The following is an 18,974-nucleotide window of genomic DNA, read 5'->3' on the forward strand; positions in this document are numbered from 1 at the left end:
ATTTTTTTGAAATTAAAAATTCTAATAATGTTTAAAATAAAACACCATAGTATTGTTTGAACAAAATTAAATTCATTATTTTAGTTATTCACAAAAGCAAGTATTACTAGTATAAGCGTTGATTATTCCAGTACTCTAAGTGTACCTAATGAAAATTGGGAATGGTGTTCTGTTTGTTTTCTGTTTTTTCCTTGCGTGTATCAAGATAATTTAGTATGAGTTGTATTTGACATGATTGGTTTTAAACGACTTTGTTTTTTTTTTTCAAGTGAAAAATGCATAAGCAATTTATAAAGCATAGTTTCTTTAATATTGAATGTGTGGTTGGTTATACAATAATCTAATTTATTGATATTGGTATAAGTATTATTAAAATGTTTTTTAATATTTCAACAGCAGCAATCCTGATTTTCACTGTCAATCATGTTGCTCTTACATTGTTCGCTCTTTTTGGATTTAAAGAGAAATTTTACATTCTGCAGATGCTGATAATTGGACTGTTGGGGAATGCTATATCGCAGTTCAAAACATACCGCTGTCCACGTATGAGACGGCATCTTGGTGAGTTCACGGTATCTAAGTATGTCGTATGTTTAAGTACTGTTTTGAAAATTTGTCTTTTTTTTAATGGCTGGTAAAAGAGATGGTAAGTATTGAATGACAAAAACTTTAATGGCACCAGACAAACATTTATCCACTTTTGGCAATAACTTAGAATTTATAATTAACCATATAGCTTCATTTCTTTCAATACCAAAGTCATTCACTGATCTTTCAACTTGTGCTGTTTTACTTTTTTACATGCAAGATCTTGATCATCTGTTTAATAATTGCAAATTGTATGAAATTATATATTTTTTTCAGACACTTAGTTTTTCTCGTAGTACTGTAAATTCTAAACTGTTCCTAATGTAAGTTTATATGATGCATGTGAAATGTTTATTAGTGTTAGGGTGCAATTCAAAACTGACAGTATGTAGTTAGTGGGAAAAGAGGGTTTTTTTTTCAGACTACTACAACACACCACTTGTTCTGTTGTCTGGAAGTGTTCCTAAGTTTATTTTATTCGTTCTGTCCTTTGATAAGATGGGAGTGGACTACAGCTGGCAACAGCTCCGAAACCTCAGCTGTTGCCAGCTGTAGTTATCCCGAGATAGGTCCGACAGGCCTGCGGAAAAGGTGTATGAAGCGCCTCAGAGCGCTCTACACCCATGGCAACCCTCTGCCTCCTCGTGGCACCAGGTATTCTTATAAAAGAGGGCTCTGCCGTGGTGCACCTCAGCCTCCAGATATCCTCAGTTGTCTGGAAGAGGTACCGGAAACTGTGAATGGGCTGAATCTGCGGGCACTGAAACCTTTCTGGGGGGGGTAAGGACTCCCGAGCTCCTGGGCTGAGTGTAGTAGCTACATGGAGTGATGTCTGTTTGTTGTGTCCCGATCCAGGCAAATAGCTGTAAGTCCCCGCGATTGGTCCAGGCTCGTGCTTTGTGATTCTGCGCTCGGACTCGGGCCAGAAGGCTGTGAGAGTGCCGGGACTGGTGATTTTACCGAGACTATGTCATATTCGTGGGGGCGTGATCACTGGCCACCTGACCAGGCTCTCATAATGGAGGCTGTAATGTAAACCCAAGAAAGTTGGTCGGTGGAGATGCACAGCGTGGGAGACATTCCCTAGGAATCCCGTGTGGTGGTGTTCCACGAAGCTTGCTGCTGCGCACAGGGTAATGAGCTGACTGGGGAGTGTTTGATCTAGCCGGGCTGATAATACGGCTGTAAGCTGTTAGCCGGGGGAGGATCTGAGGGGGCCGACCCACTTTTCCAAGGTGATCGCGTGTTCGCACTCTTAACCTACAATACAGCGCTCTCCCCTTAAAGCCATCCTTGGTAGTCGCCTAGATGAGCTAGTGCATCCTTAACAGGCGGGGAACTGCCCACAAGTGGCCTGGAACTTGGGAGTACCTTGGGACGATCCGGACATTGAGAAAAATATCCGTGCAGCCCTGGATCGAACTGGAGTTGGACTCGTGGTGGCAGTGGTTGCTCGTATTCTGAGCACGCCTGAGCACGGGATCCCCGTCCTCCTGGTGGGCAGATGTGGCGAGCGATGACACAGCTCTAGTGCTAGCGTGACCAAGCTAGTAGGGGCTAGGTAGGCCCCGGTCCTACCGCTGTATCTCTGGGTCACTCAGGGCTTACAGAGTGATGGTCAGTGGGATGAGAGCTAAGTCATGTTCAGACCAAGGCTTAGAGTCTGAACTAATGTCTCGGTCAGCAAAATGGCCCACTAGAAATGAACATGGGAAACCTGTTCAAGGACAGCTACACAAAGATAGGACTTACCCTGACAAGGACTAGACCAAGAGAAGTCAAAGAATTATCATCTTATGTTTGTGTCCTTTGATATGTTAAGTAGGTTAGAAAAATTCTCCCATGAGTTAAAGAATTTGCACATTTTGCAAATATATGTTTGTACAAATGTAAACTAATTGTTGTTTACCTATATTTCAGTTGTTCAAATGGCTGAAGAATACTTTAGTTCCAAGGATTACACCAAGTCTTTAACGTAAGTTTTGGTTAAATATTGTGCATGGTTATTTCAGTTTACATACACACACACACACACACACACACACATACATACATACATACACACATATATATATATATATATATATATATATATATATATATATATATATATCATACACCTTATTCTGTTATTTAAATGTGGAACATAAACTCTAAAGTAAAAGACCTGGTTTTTATTTGATTAACACTTGTCATTAGCTAATTTGCACCAAAAATAAAGATTTTAACACTGCTCTTATCAAACAGTGGGGATTTTGTATCAGTAGGAAGGTGGCCCAAGTAAGTTAGTAGCAAAACTTAAAATCTTCATTATTCTTACTGATTTTCATAATGACTTTTTAAATACTTTTTAGTGATGGATAAAATTCATTTTTTTTTTATCAAATTTATTCTTAAAGTGTGCCTCTAAAGTGAAATCCAAATCTTAAAGCTCTAAGGTCAAGAATAAAATAATAGTACTTATATGAGTAAAACCAAACAAACTTAAGATGTAAATAAAAAAATTAACCATTAATCTTTTTCCATTTTAAAAAATATTTTTACATCTTGAAAATGCTAGCAATCAATTTTTTTTCTATTACAAATTTTCTCTTTTTAAGTTAAACAAACATTTTAAAAGCTATGTTTATGTATCTAGTGACAAATAGTATAATTGTATAATCATTTCTTAATTCTAAGATAGTTTTTATAGAATGTTTGAACATTTTATTTTTCTTTCCATATATATTTTTCTTCGACTCTCTTCTTTAAGTAATAAATATTGTTACATTCCAGGTTGGCCCAGTAGAACAACTCATAATTCATAAAAATAACAAGACACTTTAAAACTTAATGTCGTAGGCAGTGACTTAAAGATTGTTTTTAAATTACGTCTTTCAACCAAAGTTAGTTATTTGGTAAAGTTTTTATTTTTAAAAATAAAACAGTTTTTAAACTTCCTTTTGTTTATTACTTTCTTCAAAAACAAAACACAACTAGAACTTACACACAGTACCAACAACAGTTTGGTCTTCTGATTAAAATTCATTAATTGGAAATAAATTTTAAATTTGTCTGATGATTTTCTGACAGAACCAATTTACAATACAGACCAATCATAGTCCCGGTAAAATAGTAGCTTTATGTCGCTCGAAATAAAAAAAAATATTAGGTCCCTTAGTTAAGTTTACTTAACATGGTACATCAGCTCGCAGAATTTTCGGTGGGGGGGGGGGGGGGGGTGTATGACGGTCACCATGGGTTGATGCTGATGCCTGGGGTCAAATTTATAATTAATTATTGTCCCAAAAATATTTTTAAAAAAAGGTTGCAACTTGTCCTGGCCCTAACCAGAAGGCATTACATTGTCACTTTATAAATTCTCGTCAGAATTTCCTGATTTGCCGACGCGACAGCACGCGGCGACAATTGAGTGACAACTGCCTTGCACCATTCAATTATCTTCCTTTACAAAGTTAAAAAAAAAGAGGGAGGTAACGCAGCGAGCCAACTGACCAATCACAGGACAGGATTCAGGTAAATGACCATAAATGGAATATTATGTTGCGAGAATATTTTTTCTGAATGTCTGGAGAGACACATCACACCACCACGTGGCTCGCTCTGATTGGCTGGCGAGGCAGCACCCAGCGAAAGTTCTAGTCCATTGCTGCACAGCCGTGTGCCTACGTGCTGGGTTTTTCCAACAGCACACTAACTTGAGGTGTGAAAAATAACTTACTGGCGACACAGTGTCGCACCATGGTCTTCCTTTCTTTTTAAACCTTCTAGAATGTTCTAAATGTTGCAGTCTTACTGCCCAGAGTGTGCTTTATAATTGTAAAAATATAATTTATAGCTTTATTAATTTTAACTGACTAAACAAATTAGAGTGAAAAAGTAATAATTAAAAAGTACCACATTCAGCTTTATGGAAAACCTAAACCAAATTAATAATAATATTAAAACACAAGCAAAATACTTCAAATGCCTATGCAGAATAAAAGAATAAAAAAAAACATGAGTATAACGAATTAGAAACAAATAAAAATGCAAATTACTTAAAATATTGTTAGCAGAGGGCAGGAGTTATGCTACGTCAAAATATTTTAGACGTAAAGTTTTGATGGTATTTCAGGTTTTCAGGATTTGATTGGCCCATCCCTAATAAAATTTTCTTTTAAGGGTTTTCAAATTTAACTTTTTTTTAGTTACTGCAATACCAAAAGTATCTTTATATAAGAATCTAAAAGAAAGTACAGTGATTGGTGTTTTATTTGGCACAGTCGCAACCTCGACCTTTCAGAATTAGCATATTGCTGGATTATCAACGTCTTTATAGTTTCAACTTGAATATGAAATGTAAAATGTAACTTGCTAGACAACGTGAAACACTGTATTGAAATTAAAACAGACAGTAACAATAAACACTAGAGTCAACTAAGAATGCCAGCAATGCAGCAATGTGACATAATAGTGTTTTTTGACAGTACTATTTCACAAGAGAAACTTTTTATAGCAATTGGTCATTTTTAAGTACTAGACATTCCATTAATTATGTACTATGGTCAAACAAGGCCAAAATTTTTATTATTAAATGTTATTAAAAAAATGTGATGGCAAAAGTGTTTGAAACCAATATAGAATATGTCATTTACATTTTATTTAAAGTAAAAATCGAATACTATAAGATGATACTCTTGAAGTAATACAAAAAAGGAAATATATTTCCAAAATTCTCATTTCAAAAATTTTCCTTTTAAAAAAAAATTTTTGATTACGTGATACGGTTGTGTCCATAATTTTTGTGGTTTTTCAGGTATATATGTATGTGGAAACAGAGCACTCTGAAATAAGCATAGCACTGATCAGGGGCGCAACATCTAAATTTCCAAGGGGGGGGGGGGGGTCAAAATACCTTTTTATAAAGAATCATCTATCCCTCCTATTGAAGCGGGGGGGTCCGGGGGTCCTTCCCCCGGGGAAAATTTGTATTTCAAGGTGGAAAAAGGGTGCTATTTAAGCAGTTTTATTATATAAAAATTTGATTACACAGCACTTTCTTTGCCCCCGTTTACCCCCCCACTTCATGGTTTCCGAGGTAGGGGGAGGGGGGGGCAAAATACCCTTGAGCATTAGAACTGACACAGTTTATTATAGCTGAAATGATTTGTGAAGATATGCAACCTTATGTGATAGTCGATAATAATGCTAGTTTTCCGCAACAAAATCTTACCCATTGTAAATTACAATCATCAGACTGTAGTTCAAGTTGTTTACAATAACAAATACCCTTGCATCCCCCCCCCCTTCCCCACTCCCCTGTTGTTGCGCCTCTGGAACTGATGGTTTACGTCGTGTTGTTGCGCACTGGAAAGAGAGGAAACGCGCGGGACGGGCTGTGACGCGGAAGGTCTCGCGTGTGCCCGAAGGCTGCTGACGCACATGCTGTGGGACTACCGCAGCGAGCGGTGGTGGGCGCTGCTGTCCAACATCCTGTCCCGCGCCCTGTTGTGCGCCTACCTGTCGGCCAGCGTGCAGGACTACGTGGCGCTGGCGCTCGAGGCGCTGGGCTCAGCCGTGCAGCTCGCCGCGCAGCACAAGACCCACCTCTACGACAACCTGGCGCGGATCCTGAAGGTGCGCTTCGCTCCGTTCCCCCTCTCTCCCCCTCCCGCGCCGGGCCGGGATCGCTTGCAACCTCGTGTGCTACTGGCTCGCTGTGGGAAATGTTTCGATGGAGATTAAAAACTGACGAAAACTAGCTTCTGCTGCGCAGCTTAGGTTCCCCCCCTTCCTTCTTTGCGACAGAGAGGGGAGTGACGGAAATTCTCTGTCGCAAAGAAGGGAGGGGGGAAACCTAAGCTGCGCGGTAGAAGCTAGTTTTAGTCAGTTTTTAATCCCCATCAAAACCTTTCCTACAGCGAGCTAGTAGTATTACCACCTAATGTGTAGGGACAGGCATTTTTCGCGAATAAATCTGAACGCCTGTTAGACTGCGACAAGGTACGCCCGCGCCGCCGGTTTCTCCCTTTCGATTGGCCGCCGTCTGCGAGAGAAGTCGTAGGCCTTGTTGTGACCGAGCCGCTCAGGACGCAGTTTGCTTCCACACTGAATTACTGTGATTGGTTGTTGTAACTATCGACATGCGCCTGAAAGTAATTCACCCGATCACGAAACACAAACGGTGCTACAGTGTTTTAACTTATATCTAGTCTCGGTATCTTTTCGCGAAAATTGCATGGCCCTACTAATGTGTTATATTCAAATTTTCTCTAGTCCTATATATCAAATTTGAATCGCAAAGAGTAACATGTCAACCCCTTGGGTTTCAATGTAAAAAGTGAGATTATGCACAAGAAATAATGAATACTAACCCCGGTCTTGAAGCTTTAATTTCTTCGAATGCTTGTTTCATGAACTACGTTTCCCAAATCAATTGGTTCGTATAATTTTATTTACATACTTGAATGGTAAAATTACAAAATTTTATTTCCAAACACTAACAGGACTTAAAAGAGTGGTTATTGTTGAATTTATTAATCGCTGATATGTTTCCTCCAAATTTTTTTCTTTTTCTTTACAAAACTGTTTTCTCCCATCATCAAATTATTTAGAATACTAAAAATCTGATGGTATTTTAATATTTCTTTGGCCTATCTTTATATGTTTATTGTTTTATGTGTTGGGTACATTATAATTATTTCTTTTCATCAGCATAGAGAAACCAGGTAGATTAAGCCATTTTACCAGAACAGCTTTTTTGCTTCTGTACAGCATCTGTATTATTTTCTTTTAAATAGTTTACAAAATTAACAAACTTGCGTAATAAAATAAAAAGTTTACAAAAGTCTTTTTTATCTTATAGAATGGAATCATGGCCAAATTTCACATCAGCATATGGGATTTTAATTTAATATTTGTGTAGCTGCTGTGATTTGACGCCTGCCCGCCCTTCCTATATTAAATATCACGTTACTTTACGTGATAATCAAACCCAAAACGAGTTTTAATAAGTTCAGAAGCAATTCAGGGAAAATGTATTTCGGCAATAGGCCTACTAACGTAATATGCGGCGACGAATCTGTGCGACGTCGTAGGTTATAAACAAAGCAACGAACAATAGAATAATTCATTAAAGCAACCAACCATCTTCGCCCTTTATTTTTCACGTCGCTATAACCACACATATTAATGCACTTCAAAATATAATAGTAAATATGGACGAGTTGTGTAAACAAATCTATATTTTTCTCTTGCCACAGCTAAACATGTACATTGTGACGCCATCTTGTGACCGGCGATCTACCAACTGTATTTATCTTTTATAATAGTATAAATTTAACTAATTAAGTTGTGAAAGAAAGTTTAAATACTTTTTAATACATAGGATTGAATATATATGTATGTACATATAATTATTTATGCCACATTTATCTTTTCTTTTTAATTATTAATATCTAGTTTATACTTCCACCACCAGGGCAGGGAAATTTCAGCGAGATTCATGCGCGCGCATCTCATCCCTTCCAAAGAGGAGTTAGTTCGCCCCTCCCTTCATTTCTTCGTTCCCGCGCATTTCTCCCTATATAAAGGCGAGGTCATCCACCTGAAAGTCAGTTGATCGGCCCGACGGCCAGTGAGGCTGGATTCTGCCCACTGGCCATAGGACGGTCATAGGGGGAGCAGCAGAACGACTGGCTATCCGTTTTCTGCTGCTCGCACCCCTCCTTCGCGAGTTAGGCCATCCGAGGACCTATCTCGGCCTAGGGAATTTGTCTCCCTTCCCCCCCTCCTTACTGGACGATAGAGTGTACCGTGTATCAATCCAGTGTATGTTGTGAAAGCGACGCAGGCGACCAATTGAACTGTTTGGACAATTCAGGTCAATAAAAGTTCCGTGTAAAATACCGACATTATTTTCAATGAATAGTTTAGTCCCTATCTCTCACCCCACTAGCTATTCGCCTACACCAGCCGAGTGTGAATCCTGCCGCAAGACCAGCAGCTTGGACCTTCTCCACCCGATACCTGGCTCTCACCCAAGAGAGACATAGGTGAGAGAAGAAGAGGAGACGGATCATCACGTCAAGTTTGGCGCCCAACGTGGGGCCAGACCAGCAGTTCGACCTCCTCCACCCCTGCTGGCTCTCTGTCAAGAGAGGCAACGCCATCAACAATATTCTGGCGCCCAACGTGGGGCCAGACCAGCAGTTCGACCTCCTCCACCCCTGCTGGCTCTCTGTCAAGAGAGGCAACGCCATCAACAATATTCTGGCGCCCAACGTGGGGCCAGACCAGCAGTTCGACCTCCTCCACCCCTGCTGGCTCTCTGTCAAGAGAGGCAACGCCATCAACAATATTCTGGCGCCCAACGTGGGGCCAGACCAGCAGTTCGACCTCCTCCACCCCTGCTGGCTCTCTGTCAAGAGAGGCAACGCCATCAACAATATTCTGGCGCCCAACGTGGGGCCAGACCAGCAGTTCGACCTCCTCCACCCCTGCTGGCTCTCTGTCAAGAGAGGCAACGCCATCAACAATATTCTGGCGCCCAACGTGGGGCCAGACCAGCAGTTCGACCTCCTCCACCCCTGCTGGCTCTCTGTCAAGAGAGGCAACGCCATCAACAATATTCTGGCGCCCAACGTGGGGCCAGACCAGCAGTTCGACCTCCTCCACCCCTGCTGGCTCTCTGTCAAGAGAGGCAACGCCATCAACAATATTCTGGCGCCCAACGTGGGGCCAGACCAGCAGTTCGACCTCCTCCACCCCTGCTGGCTCTCTGTCAAGAGAGGCAACGCCATCAACAATATTCTGGCGCCCAACGTGGGGCCAGACCAGCAGTTCGACCTCCTCCACCCCTGCTGGCTCTCTGTCAAGAGAGGCAACGCCATCAACAATATTCTGGCGCCCAACGTGGGGCCAGACCAGCAGTTCGACCTCCTCCACCCCTGCTGGCTCTCTGTCAAGAGAGGCAACGCCATCAACAATATTCTGGCGCCCAACGTGGGGCCAGACCAGCAGTTCGACCTCCTCCACCCCTGCTGGCTCTCTGTCGAGAGGGCTCGGTGTGAGGAGGCAACGCCATCAACAGATTCATAAACGTAAATAGTTAATAACGATGCTTTAAGGAGGCTTTGAAGAGTTTAGGATATTTAATAAGCTACCTAAATGGCTTAGTTATAATTAGGCCTGTGCTAATATTCAAATTTTTGAATATCAAAATATCAAACGTATAGTTTTTTTCTTATTCGATTCAATTTTGAATACTTACACTTATATATATACAATATTCAGTCGTTTACGAATAGGTTGCGCAGGATCTCAAAAGTGTGGAAACATTTCAGGAACACAGAAGACTTTTTGATTGGCGGGGGAGGGGAGGACAAGATTTTCACAGGATATTCATAACGTTTTAGGCTTATTTGTGTGAAGTGTTTTGCTACATCTGGCCACGTAAATTTTGAAAAGATTAATACAGTAAAGCTGTATTTAACACAGTAATTTGGAACCATTACTAACAACCACATTATCAGCTAAAGTAGGTATTTTATGGAGAATAGAGTCCAGCAGGTCGATTTTTAAAACTAGATTAGAACTGACAGCATACTGATTTCCATTGAAATCAAAACACTGCTAAAGTTAACAGTGTTATAGTGGACAGTTTTCAGATCACAGGGTAGAAAGATGGCATTCCAGATCTGTGATTTAGTTTCCTTCAGATCAGGACGGCGAAGAGAAAAAAAACTTGTACAGATCTCGTGGAAAACATTTGGTCGCATACTCGCAGCAAAGACTCCTAAATCCTAACAACGTACAATGTTTGTCTGTGAACAGAGAACGATGATCCAGGCCCACGTTCACACTCCCAGCTTACTTAGTGACAGCTCAGGCTATTAACTTGTCCTCACCCATAGCCTGAAAAAAAGGTCACACTATGAGGGTGGGAACTTTGCGCCTCTTACCAAGCGCACCTACACTGGACAGAAAAAAAAAGAGAGGAACATTCTGAGCATCTACTGTGTTCTTACAGTTTAGTTAAAACAAGCCAAAAAAATATGATCCATAAATGTTAATACATATATGTTTATATGAATAAAGATTTATTTTCACATAGTGAAAAATTTAAACAAACAAGTTTAAAATTTAATTTATATCTACATCGTATTTAACTATATATTAAAACTGTTCACAGTATATTCTTTTAAAACCCACCCTCTTGAAGTTTCTTCACACATACTGCAATTGCCCCACATATTCGCTTTGCACTGTTTATTAAAATTTTTTTTGTAGATTTAGTTTTGATTATCATGAAAAATATTTATATTTTCCTTTCATAATTGGATTATTTCAATAAAATTTTACCCATAGTAATTGAAGCTGACTTATCCTAATTACCCTTTCACTTTAGTATAATTATTTAATTTCCCAGAAGCCACTACACTACTCATTTACTTTTTCTTTCAATGTGTATTTGTTATATATGAAAAAAAAAATTATTGGGATTCTATTTCTTACTATGTATTTGAATTCAATATTAGTATTCGAGAATAATTTGTTGTTTGTATTTGTTTTCAATTCGAATGAATTCATTTTTGACGATGCCTGAGTACAACCAACATCTATATTCCACCATCCCACATGTCAGCGGCAGCTCTGGAGAGGAAAGCCAGTAGCTTTCACGGCTAGTTTACCTCGCGCCTACTAGGATGCACTAGTAGCAAATCATGGTTGACATAGGTACATTTAGTAATGCCCAAGCCCTATTATGTAAACAACGTGTTACGTGAAATTTTTTTAAAATTGAATTTTAGGTTGTTTAAATTCAGAATGTTATTCAACATTTGTTTTTAATGCACTTCAAATGTATTCAGACACATATTAGTACTGTATATTAATTTTAATGGGAGTCATGTCGTGATTCGAATGGCAGTCAGCAAGCACACGTACCTGATTGGAAAAAAAAATATAATAATTTTATTAACATACACTCTTATAGAAAGAAAGAAAGAAAGAAAGAAAGAAAAAAGTTTTTATTTTTGACGATGCCCGAGTGTACAGCCAACAACTATGTTACGCCATCCCGCATATGTCAGCAGCAGCTCTGGAGAGGAAAGCTTTCACGGCTAGTTCACCTCGTGCCTACTAGGATGCACTAGTAGCAAATCATGGTTGACTTACATTTAGTAATGCCGAAGCCCTATTATATTAAAACCAGTTGAAATCAACGATGGTATACAAACCAGGGGCGTAGCAATGGGGGGGTTTTAGGGGTTCAACCCCCCCCCCCCCCCTCCTCCCTTAACATCAAATCTTTAATTAATTTCTTATTCATCACTCGAACAAATTTCATATTAAATGTAATCAAATTTTTACCATTACAATATTTAAATTTATGTACCGAAAACTGCTAAAATAGCACTATTTTACACCTTAAAATCCAAATTTTCCCTGGGGAGGCCCCCCCGGAGCCCCCGCTTTAATACGGGGGAGACCATGATTCTTAACACCTCCCCATACACAAATCCTGGCTACGCCACTGATACAAACTAAGGTGGGTAAGGCTGACCGGCCAGTTTGTACCAGTACTGCTAGCAGTTGCAGCAGCGACAGAAGGGAGAGACGTGTTGGCACTGCTGCAGAAGGTGGCCCCCGAGCCGGAGCCAGGGGTGCCGGCCGACGAGGCGGCGCGGGTGGCGGGGCTGTGGGCGGTCGCCAGCGGGGCGGAGCCCCTGGTGGTGTCGGTGGACATGAGCAACATCACCGCGTGCGTGGAGTGCAGGGCTGGGTTCTGCCAGCCCAGCTACAAGGCCGATCAGCCGGTGGACGTCGAGGTCTACATCAGGTGGGGAGCGTCGCTGTCCGTTGGTCGGGTTCCTACCATCCTGTCATCCTGCAACTGCCAAGGAACTTCTTTCCTTCTACAGTCACTCTTCAGTAACTAAGTTTTGCAATTCTTGTTTTTTTTTTTTTTTCCTGTATATTTTTTTACATATTTTTTTATTGAATGTATAAAATAAAATATGTACACTCCTTAAGGCTATAATTTCTATTCTTTCAGTGCTTGTAATGTAAATTTAACCCTCCCCGCTTTCCATTAAACTTCTACCAGTATTATATTATGCATGGTTATTTTATAATTATTATTGAATTATGGTATATATAGGGCCATATTGGTTAATCACTTAATCAGTTCAACAAATTACAAATCTTAAATGATTATTTTTTTAAAAATTAAATCTTATATTTGGTTAAATAAGGGTGCACAGCTTTGCCAAGAACAATATTCACAGTTCAGTTTGATTTAGCAAATATTTTAAAAATTTGATTTGATATTCGCTTTGCATCAAAACTAGTATTTCCACAGGTCTACATTTAACAGCTTGAAAATAATGTGTAGTAAGTATCTAAGGGGAAAATTTGTGAAATAAAAACAAGTGCAAGTGAGATATGGGCAAATCCCACAAATAGTAATGATAACTAAAAAATTAAATACCCAACCAAAATAAGACAGAGCCTTATAGTGATTAACTGATATTGCAATATAACCCTGTTATAATGTTCCTGCTTATAACATCATAATTTTTAAGACCCAGCATTTCTCCCATAAGATTAATTTCCTGTTTATAACTTTTCCTGAATGGTTCATTTCGTACTTATAATGTTTGTTTTCATAAATTCAATAAATGTAAAAAAAAATGTTTTTATAAAACTAACTATACCAATCCCTCACTTAGCACGTCTTCAAATTGCGTGAATTCATTTACTAGTGCGATGTTAATTTTCCTGCCCCAGTCTTGAAAAGCACATCTGTAAATTTCAGTTAGCACACGAAATCACCACAGGCAAAAAAAAAGTAAGGCATGACGCCACGAAGTCTGCTTAAACTCGGTAAACAACAGATTTACAGTTGCATACAATTAGCCATATGAGGGGGGAAGAGATGCGCGCGCAGGTCTGACTACGCTATTGGCTGTTGTACAAACTTCAGCTATGGCGAGTTCAGTTGTGGCTATAGAGTGTAAAGGACCAAATGTTTTTATGTCCGCACAACTGGGTCATGATGACCTTCAGTCTAGCCAATGGCAGGGAACTCGCACACACAAACACAACACGTCTGCTCATTCGTCTGCCGGTAACTGTACACGCGCAAGCACCTGCAGTTGGAATCATATTGGTATCATGGCATCCAACTAAGAGCGGACTGCATCATGTTCAAGTATTTGAGACAAAACTAGAAGTATTACGGCGTGCAGAATGTCACGAAGGCCATACTTAAGTTGGTCGCACTTTAGTTTTAAGCGAGTCAACTGTGACACAATCATATGAAATAATGACTCTGTCAAATGTTTATGTAAGTCTGATGCTGTTGGTTATACTAGCAGGAATGTATTCGACATTAGATACCGGAACAGAAATCAACAGATGATTCACATGTAAAAAAAAGGTTATTAAATGAATGGTGAAATGAAAAATAAATCACAGGCCTGACAGGATTGGTGTGAACCAAGCGCTGATATACGAATAAGCACTTTAATTTTTGAAAAATTAAAATGTAAATAGCCGGACAGTAATATCAGTTTCACTGTCAGTAAAGGATGGTTCGGAAAGTTCGTGGAAAAATATGTGATGTGAGTTAAAGCTTCACGATCAGGCGGGCCAAGTCAGCCAGCCGACTGACGATAAAGTACATGACCATGTATCTCCTGTTACGCTGTGTCGTATTTGTCATACAATGTATTCTACACTAGGCTTATAAATATAAATGGTGTGACCCATAATTGGTTGAGTGTTACTCTACACGTTTATATTACGTAAAGAATATTTCCCTGCACATTCTGTAACACATTAAGTAAATTAGCCTTGCAATTTATGGAGACTAATGCTTCAGCATACATGATTTTGAACATTTTTAGGAGACATTAGTTGTGCTAAGTGAGGAATTGGTGTATTCCAACATCTATCCCATCTGTGAAGTTTAACATGAAAATCTTTTACTTTACAATTTACATATATATGTTCATATATGTAGATTGTTCAAATATAATTGTATGCAGAAACAAAATGTAACTGTGCCAGAACTCTAGCACTACACATTAGTGCTGGCTAATGATGTGTATTTGATGTATAAAAGGTACATAACTTTTGCAGTTACGTGTCTGTTGGCAACCTTGTCAACCTTGGTAAAAAAAAATTTTGTATTGCTGATAGGAGTTGATTTAATTTATAGCTAGGAATTTTACAAAAACAGTTTTCAAGTGGCAAAGGAATTGATCAAAGGCATTCCACTTCCATTCATTCCACATTCATTGTCACGAATCATGAGGCAATTTTACTTAAATGTGGCAGTGTGTCTTTAAAGACAAATAAAATAGAAGCTGGAAGCCAGACTAATTTTTAGAAAATTTGTTGGCTTGGTTAAGCAAATTCGAGCATCAAGTGTACCTGTCAGTGGTTTTAATGTTAAATTTATTAACCTAGCTTGAAGAGTCCATTGGTAATAGGTTCTAACACTGACAAGTGCTAGATTGATATTGCCAGCTTATAATTTTTTTTTCCTTTTGCCCCCTCGAAATACATTATGACAGGGTTCTACTGTATAAACTATTGGCAGGCAATGGCCAATAAATTTACCTTCTCTCCTCTCTATATAAAATTCTGGCTATAACCCCATTTTCCTTACATTTGCAACTTACATTGGATAAAATGGCATTTTCCGAAGCTGAAACTCCTGGTCATCAGACCACTTGCTCCCCACAATGTGATGAAACCTGGCTCTCTGCACTTGAGAAACGTAACGAATGCTGATGTTGTTTTACGTGGCGTTGTCGAGTGATCGTCCAATTCCTCCCTTGAGTGTATTCTCGGCCTGCACTGTCGTTGGGCCTTGTTTAATGTGAACCAGAGGGTATCGCAGATGCAAATCTGATCTGCCCCCCTTTGAAAAGTCTGCGATTCGCTCGGTGCTGCCCTGGGATTTCAGTTTCATTTAGAAGTAACATCGTTTTTTGTGCAACATTAAATTTTCTGTATACTCGTTAATTGTGAGTCTATGTGGGATTAATTGTCGCTGCGGCAGAGGAGGAATTGCAGAACATCCAACTCTCACCAAGGCAGTCCAAGTCGAGATCTCGTGGATATAGGATGTGTATCTTAAGGCTCAGTCATGCATGCCAAGTTGGTTATAACATTTCCTTCTCATTACTATTAATTTAACTATGACTATACTTGTAAATTTATCACAGTAGCTCTGTTGCATTTGTTTATGAGTCGGAAATTTTCTCACCAAATATTTACCTAACTTTATTTTCGAAATGTGATATGCAAGTGACCATAATTGTTATGAACACTTGCATGACTTTTATTGCAATTGGATAAAACATACTCAGCAAATATCTGGTGATAAAATTTGAGACCAAACAATATTCATGAGAGCTTTCATTAGATGCAGAAAATTAGCGTCTTCCTATAAATGCTAATTTTTTTGCTAATTTATGCTTTAAATACTTTTTTTTTTTTGCTAATTTCTGACATAGATGCTATTTTAACTCATTTTAAAAATATATGCTTTTTTCTGCTAAATTAGTTTAAAATGTCATTGATTTTGTAAAATACCCTCTATAAAATGCTCAAACTACTACATTCTCAATGAATGTTTTCAAAATGGTTTTTGACTAATTCCTTACATGGACTTTTCTTGTCTGTCTGTGTTAATTTTTTGACATCGGCTCCATTTGGCATTTTTTGTTCGGTAGGTTTGCATATTTATCTTTGTTGTCCATTATGTATTAAGGTTTCTTATGATACACAATACAGTGTAGCCATCAATGGTGTATGTCCAAGAAAACATTTTATAGGTAGTCAAATTTTCATGATATGTATGTATGGCATGATATGTATGTTACTTTTAATGGTAATTTTTATTTTATTTATTATTTATTTATTTATTACATTTGTGACATGCACACAAACACCTCATAAAGAGGGTACTAGGGTGTGCACGGGGATATAAAAAAGAAACGAAAAGTACATATACTGGGTGTATCAAAATTCATGTTACAACGCTTGAGGGTAGAAAGCTCTTATTATTTACAACCATTTTTGCCAATAAACATGTTGCCGGAAACGCGTAGTTAAGCCCCTGTAGCCCCAGAAAGAGTCAGCGTAGGCAACCCGTTGTAGAGTGTTATGTTGTGGATGTGCGGGCGTTCGAGTAGAGAAATAACCTTTTTAATCGTGGCACTGATTTTAATTTCACCCTGAAATCAATCACAGCTTCGGCTTTGTTTCACAACATTGAAATTGTTGCATACGTTTTAACAACGTGACAGCCTATAGCAACGGCTCAAAAATACACCCACCTTGAGCGACACAGAGGTGGCAACTGCGAATCATGTTTTCACGGATACGCTGGAGCATGTGTGGAGTCGACTTTATGATTTCGAACGCTTCAATGATTCGCTGTGTAAGATCTTCTACCGTTTCATTGGCGTAGCATAGATAAGCCCTTTTACGTAACCCCACAGAAAGAAATCTAACGGGGTTAGGTCCGGTGACCTTGGCGGCCATTCGACAGGGCCCGCTCGTCCAATCCATCGGTTTGGAAATGTTTGGTTTGAATACTCTCGCACTTGCAGGGAAAAATGAGGTGGTGCCCCATCATGTTGGTACCACATCACACATCGAACATGCAATGGAACCTCTTCAAGAAGACCTGGTAGTTCGTTCTGAAGGAAGTGGAGGGAGGTATCCGGCGCCGGTAAGTCGTGGCGGAAGAAAAAAAGGCCCGATGAGTACGCCGTCAACAATACCGGCCCACACATTAACTGAAAAACATTCCTGGCGAGCTGTAACACACGTTGCATGCGGATTGACATCATTCCAAACATGACTGTTGTGCGAATTGAGAATAGCGTCTTGAGTGAACTTGGCTTCATCGCTGAATAAAACCGCTAACTCGGGGTTCCTCAATACTCTCCGAATGTACCAACGAGAAAAGGTCATGCGAAGATGATAGTCCGCCGGACCCATGTGTTGCACTTTTTGAAGGTGGTACGGGTATAAGAGTTGCTCATGAAGAACTCGCCAAACAGCCATTTTGTCAGCGTCCATATCGGAACCTTCTGCCCTTGTGCTTGTATCCGGACTCTCCTCAAATCTCTGAAGTACATCTTTTTCAAAACTGGGAGTACGAACCCTGCGTGGAGCACCAGCATTTGGCCTCGTGACGGCACATGTACCAGTATCATGCATTCGCTGAGTAAGTCTTGCAAACATGGTGTGAGCTGGAATCCTACGACCCGGATATCGTTCTTCGTACAGACGACGGGCGGTTCGTCCATTTTGTCTAGCTTCCCTGTAAACAAGCAGCATGTTCATGTACTCCATTGAGCTCCACTAACACGTCGCCCTTTTCAGAACCACAGCGAAAGAAATGAAACCACGAGTTTGCTTGTACGACAGAACAGACAACGACAGACCACCAGTGATATCAAAACACACTGCGACACTGCGATGTCACGCTGCGCAGTGCTATGGCACGGCACGACCGGAAGAAAAGATGTGAGGGTGCCACCAATGGAAGTAAAAAGGGGCGGGGGTCAGCATTCGACATCGTACAGTCCTCTCGAACGCTGCCCGGCGTCATAAACACGTAATTCACCACAGTATCGTCTGTCTCGCGCAAAGCCCAACGGGTTGCCTACGCTGACTCTGGGGATACAGGGGCTTAACTACGTGTTTCCGGCAACATGATTATTGGCAAAAATGGTTTCAACTTTCAAATAATAAGAGCTTTCTATCCTCAAGCATTGTAACATGAATTTTGAAACCTCCTGTATGTATGTGTTTTTTGCCAGATGATCGGATGAGACAGGGAAGACGTGTCATATCAGTCAGGGACAGCTGGGACGTGCAGGGAAACGAACTGAAGTAGGAGTGTGTGGCACAGGAGCACCTGCCCACACCCCCTGCAGCTGACGTGCTGCACGCTCGTGCTGGCGAGCCCCGGCCGCAGCGAGGAGCTGCAGGTGTGCGCGGACCCGGCCGCGCTGCTGCTGCGCCGCGGGGAGGCGCGGCGCCTGCGCTGCACGGCGGCGCCGCGCGCCCGCGACGCCGGCCGCGAGCTGCAGGTGGGCGCCGTGCAGCTGCGCCTGGGCTCTGCGCGCGAGAGGGCCGTCCTGCTGTGTTTCCGCGCCGACCAGCCGGGCGGCTGCGCGGCCGCGCCCGCCTGCCCCGAGCTGCAGCACTTCAGGTGCCAGCCGCGCCTTCACGTGTCTGGTTTTCATTTACACCAGCAATATTGTCTTCTCGTGCTATTTATTTCCCATGCTTCTTGTAACTGCAAAATTTCATGGCGAACACTGAGCACATATTGCTGCATCCAACTTTCATTTATGTGCATTACT

General features: G+C 40.5%; 1 protein-coding gene across 1 annotated transcript in view; it reads left to right on the forward strand.

Moving 5' to 3' along the window:
• The window catches only part of LOC134539916 (trafficking protein particle complex subunit 11), a 70,858-nt gene that overhangs the window by 28,483 nt on the left and 23,401 nt on the right, over positions 1 to 18,974 (forward strand). The window contains exons 9-13 of the mRNA XM_063382267.1: positions 483 to 561; positions 2,509 to 2,563; positions 6,000 to 6,207; positions 12,210 to 12,412; positions 18,518 to 18,820. Of these exons, the coding sequence (XP_063238337.1) occupies positions 483 to 561; positions 2,509 to 2,563; positions 6,000 to 6,207; positions 12,210 to 12,412; positions 18,518 to 18,820 (848 nt within the window). The remainder of the gene's footprint in view (positions 1 to 482; positions 562 to 2,508; positions 2,564 to 5,999; positions 6,208 to 12,209; positions 12,413 to 18,517; positions 18,821 to 18,974) is intronic.

This window comes from Bacillus rossius, chromosome 16 (genome assembly GCF_032445375.1).
Source record: "Bacillus rossius redtenbacheri isolate Brsri chromosome 16, Brsri_v3, whole genome shotgun sequence".
NCBI lineage: Eukaryota > Metazoa > Arthropoda > Insecta > Phasmatodea > Bacillidae > Bacillus > Bacillus rossius.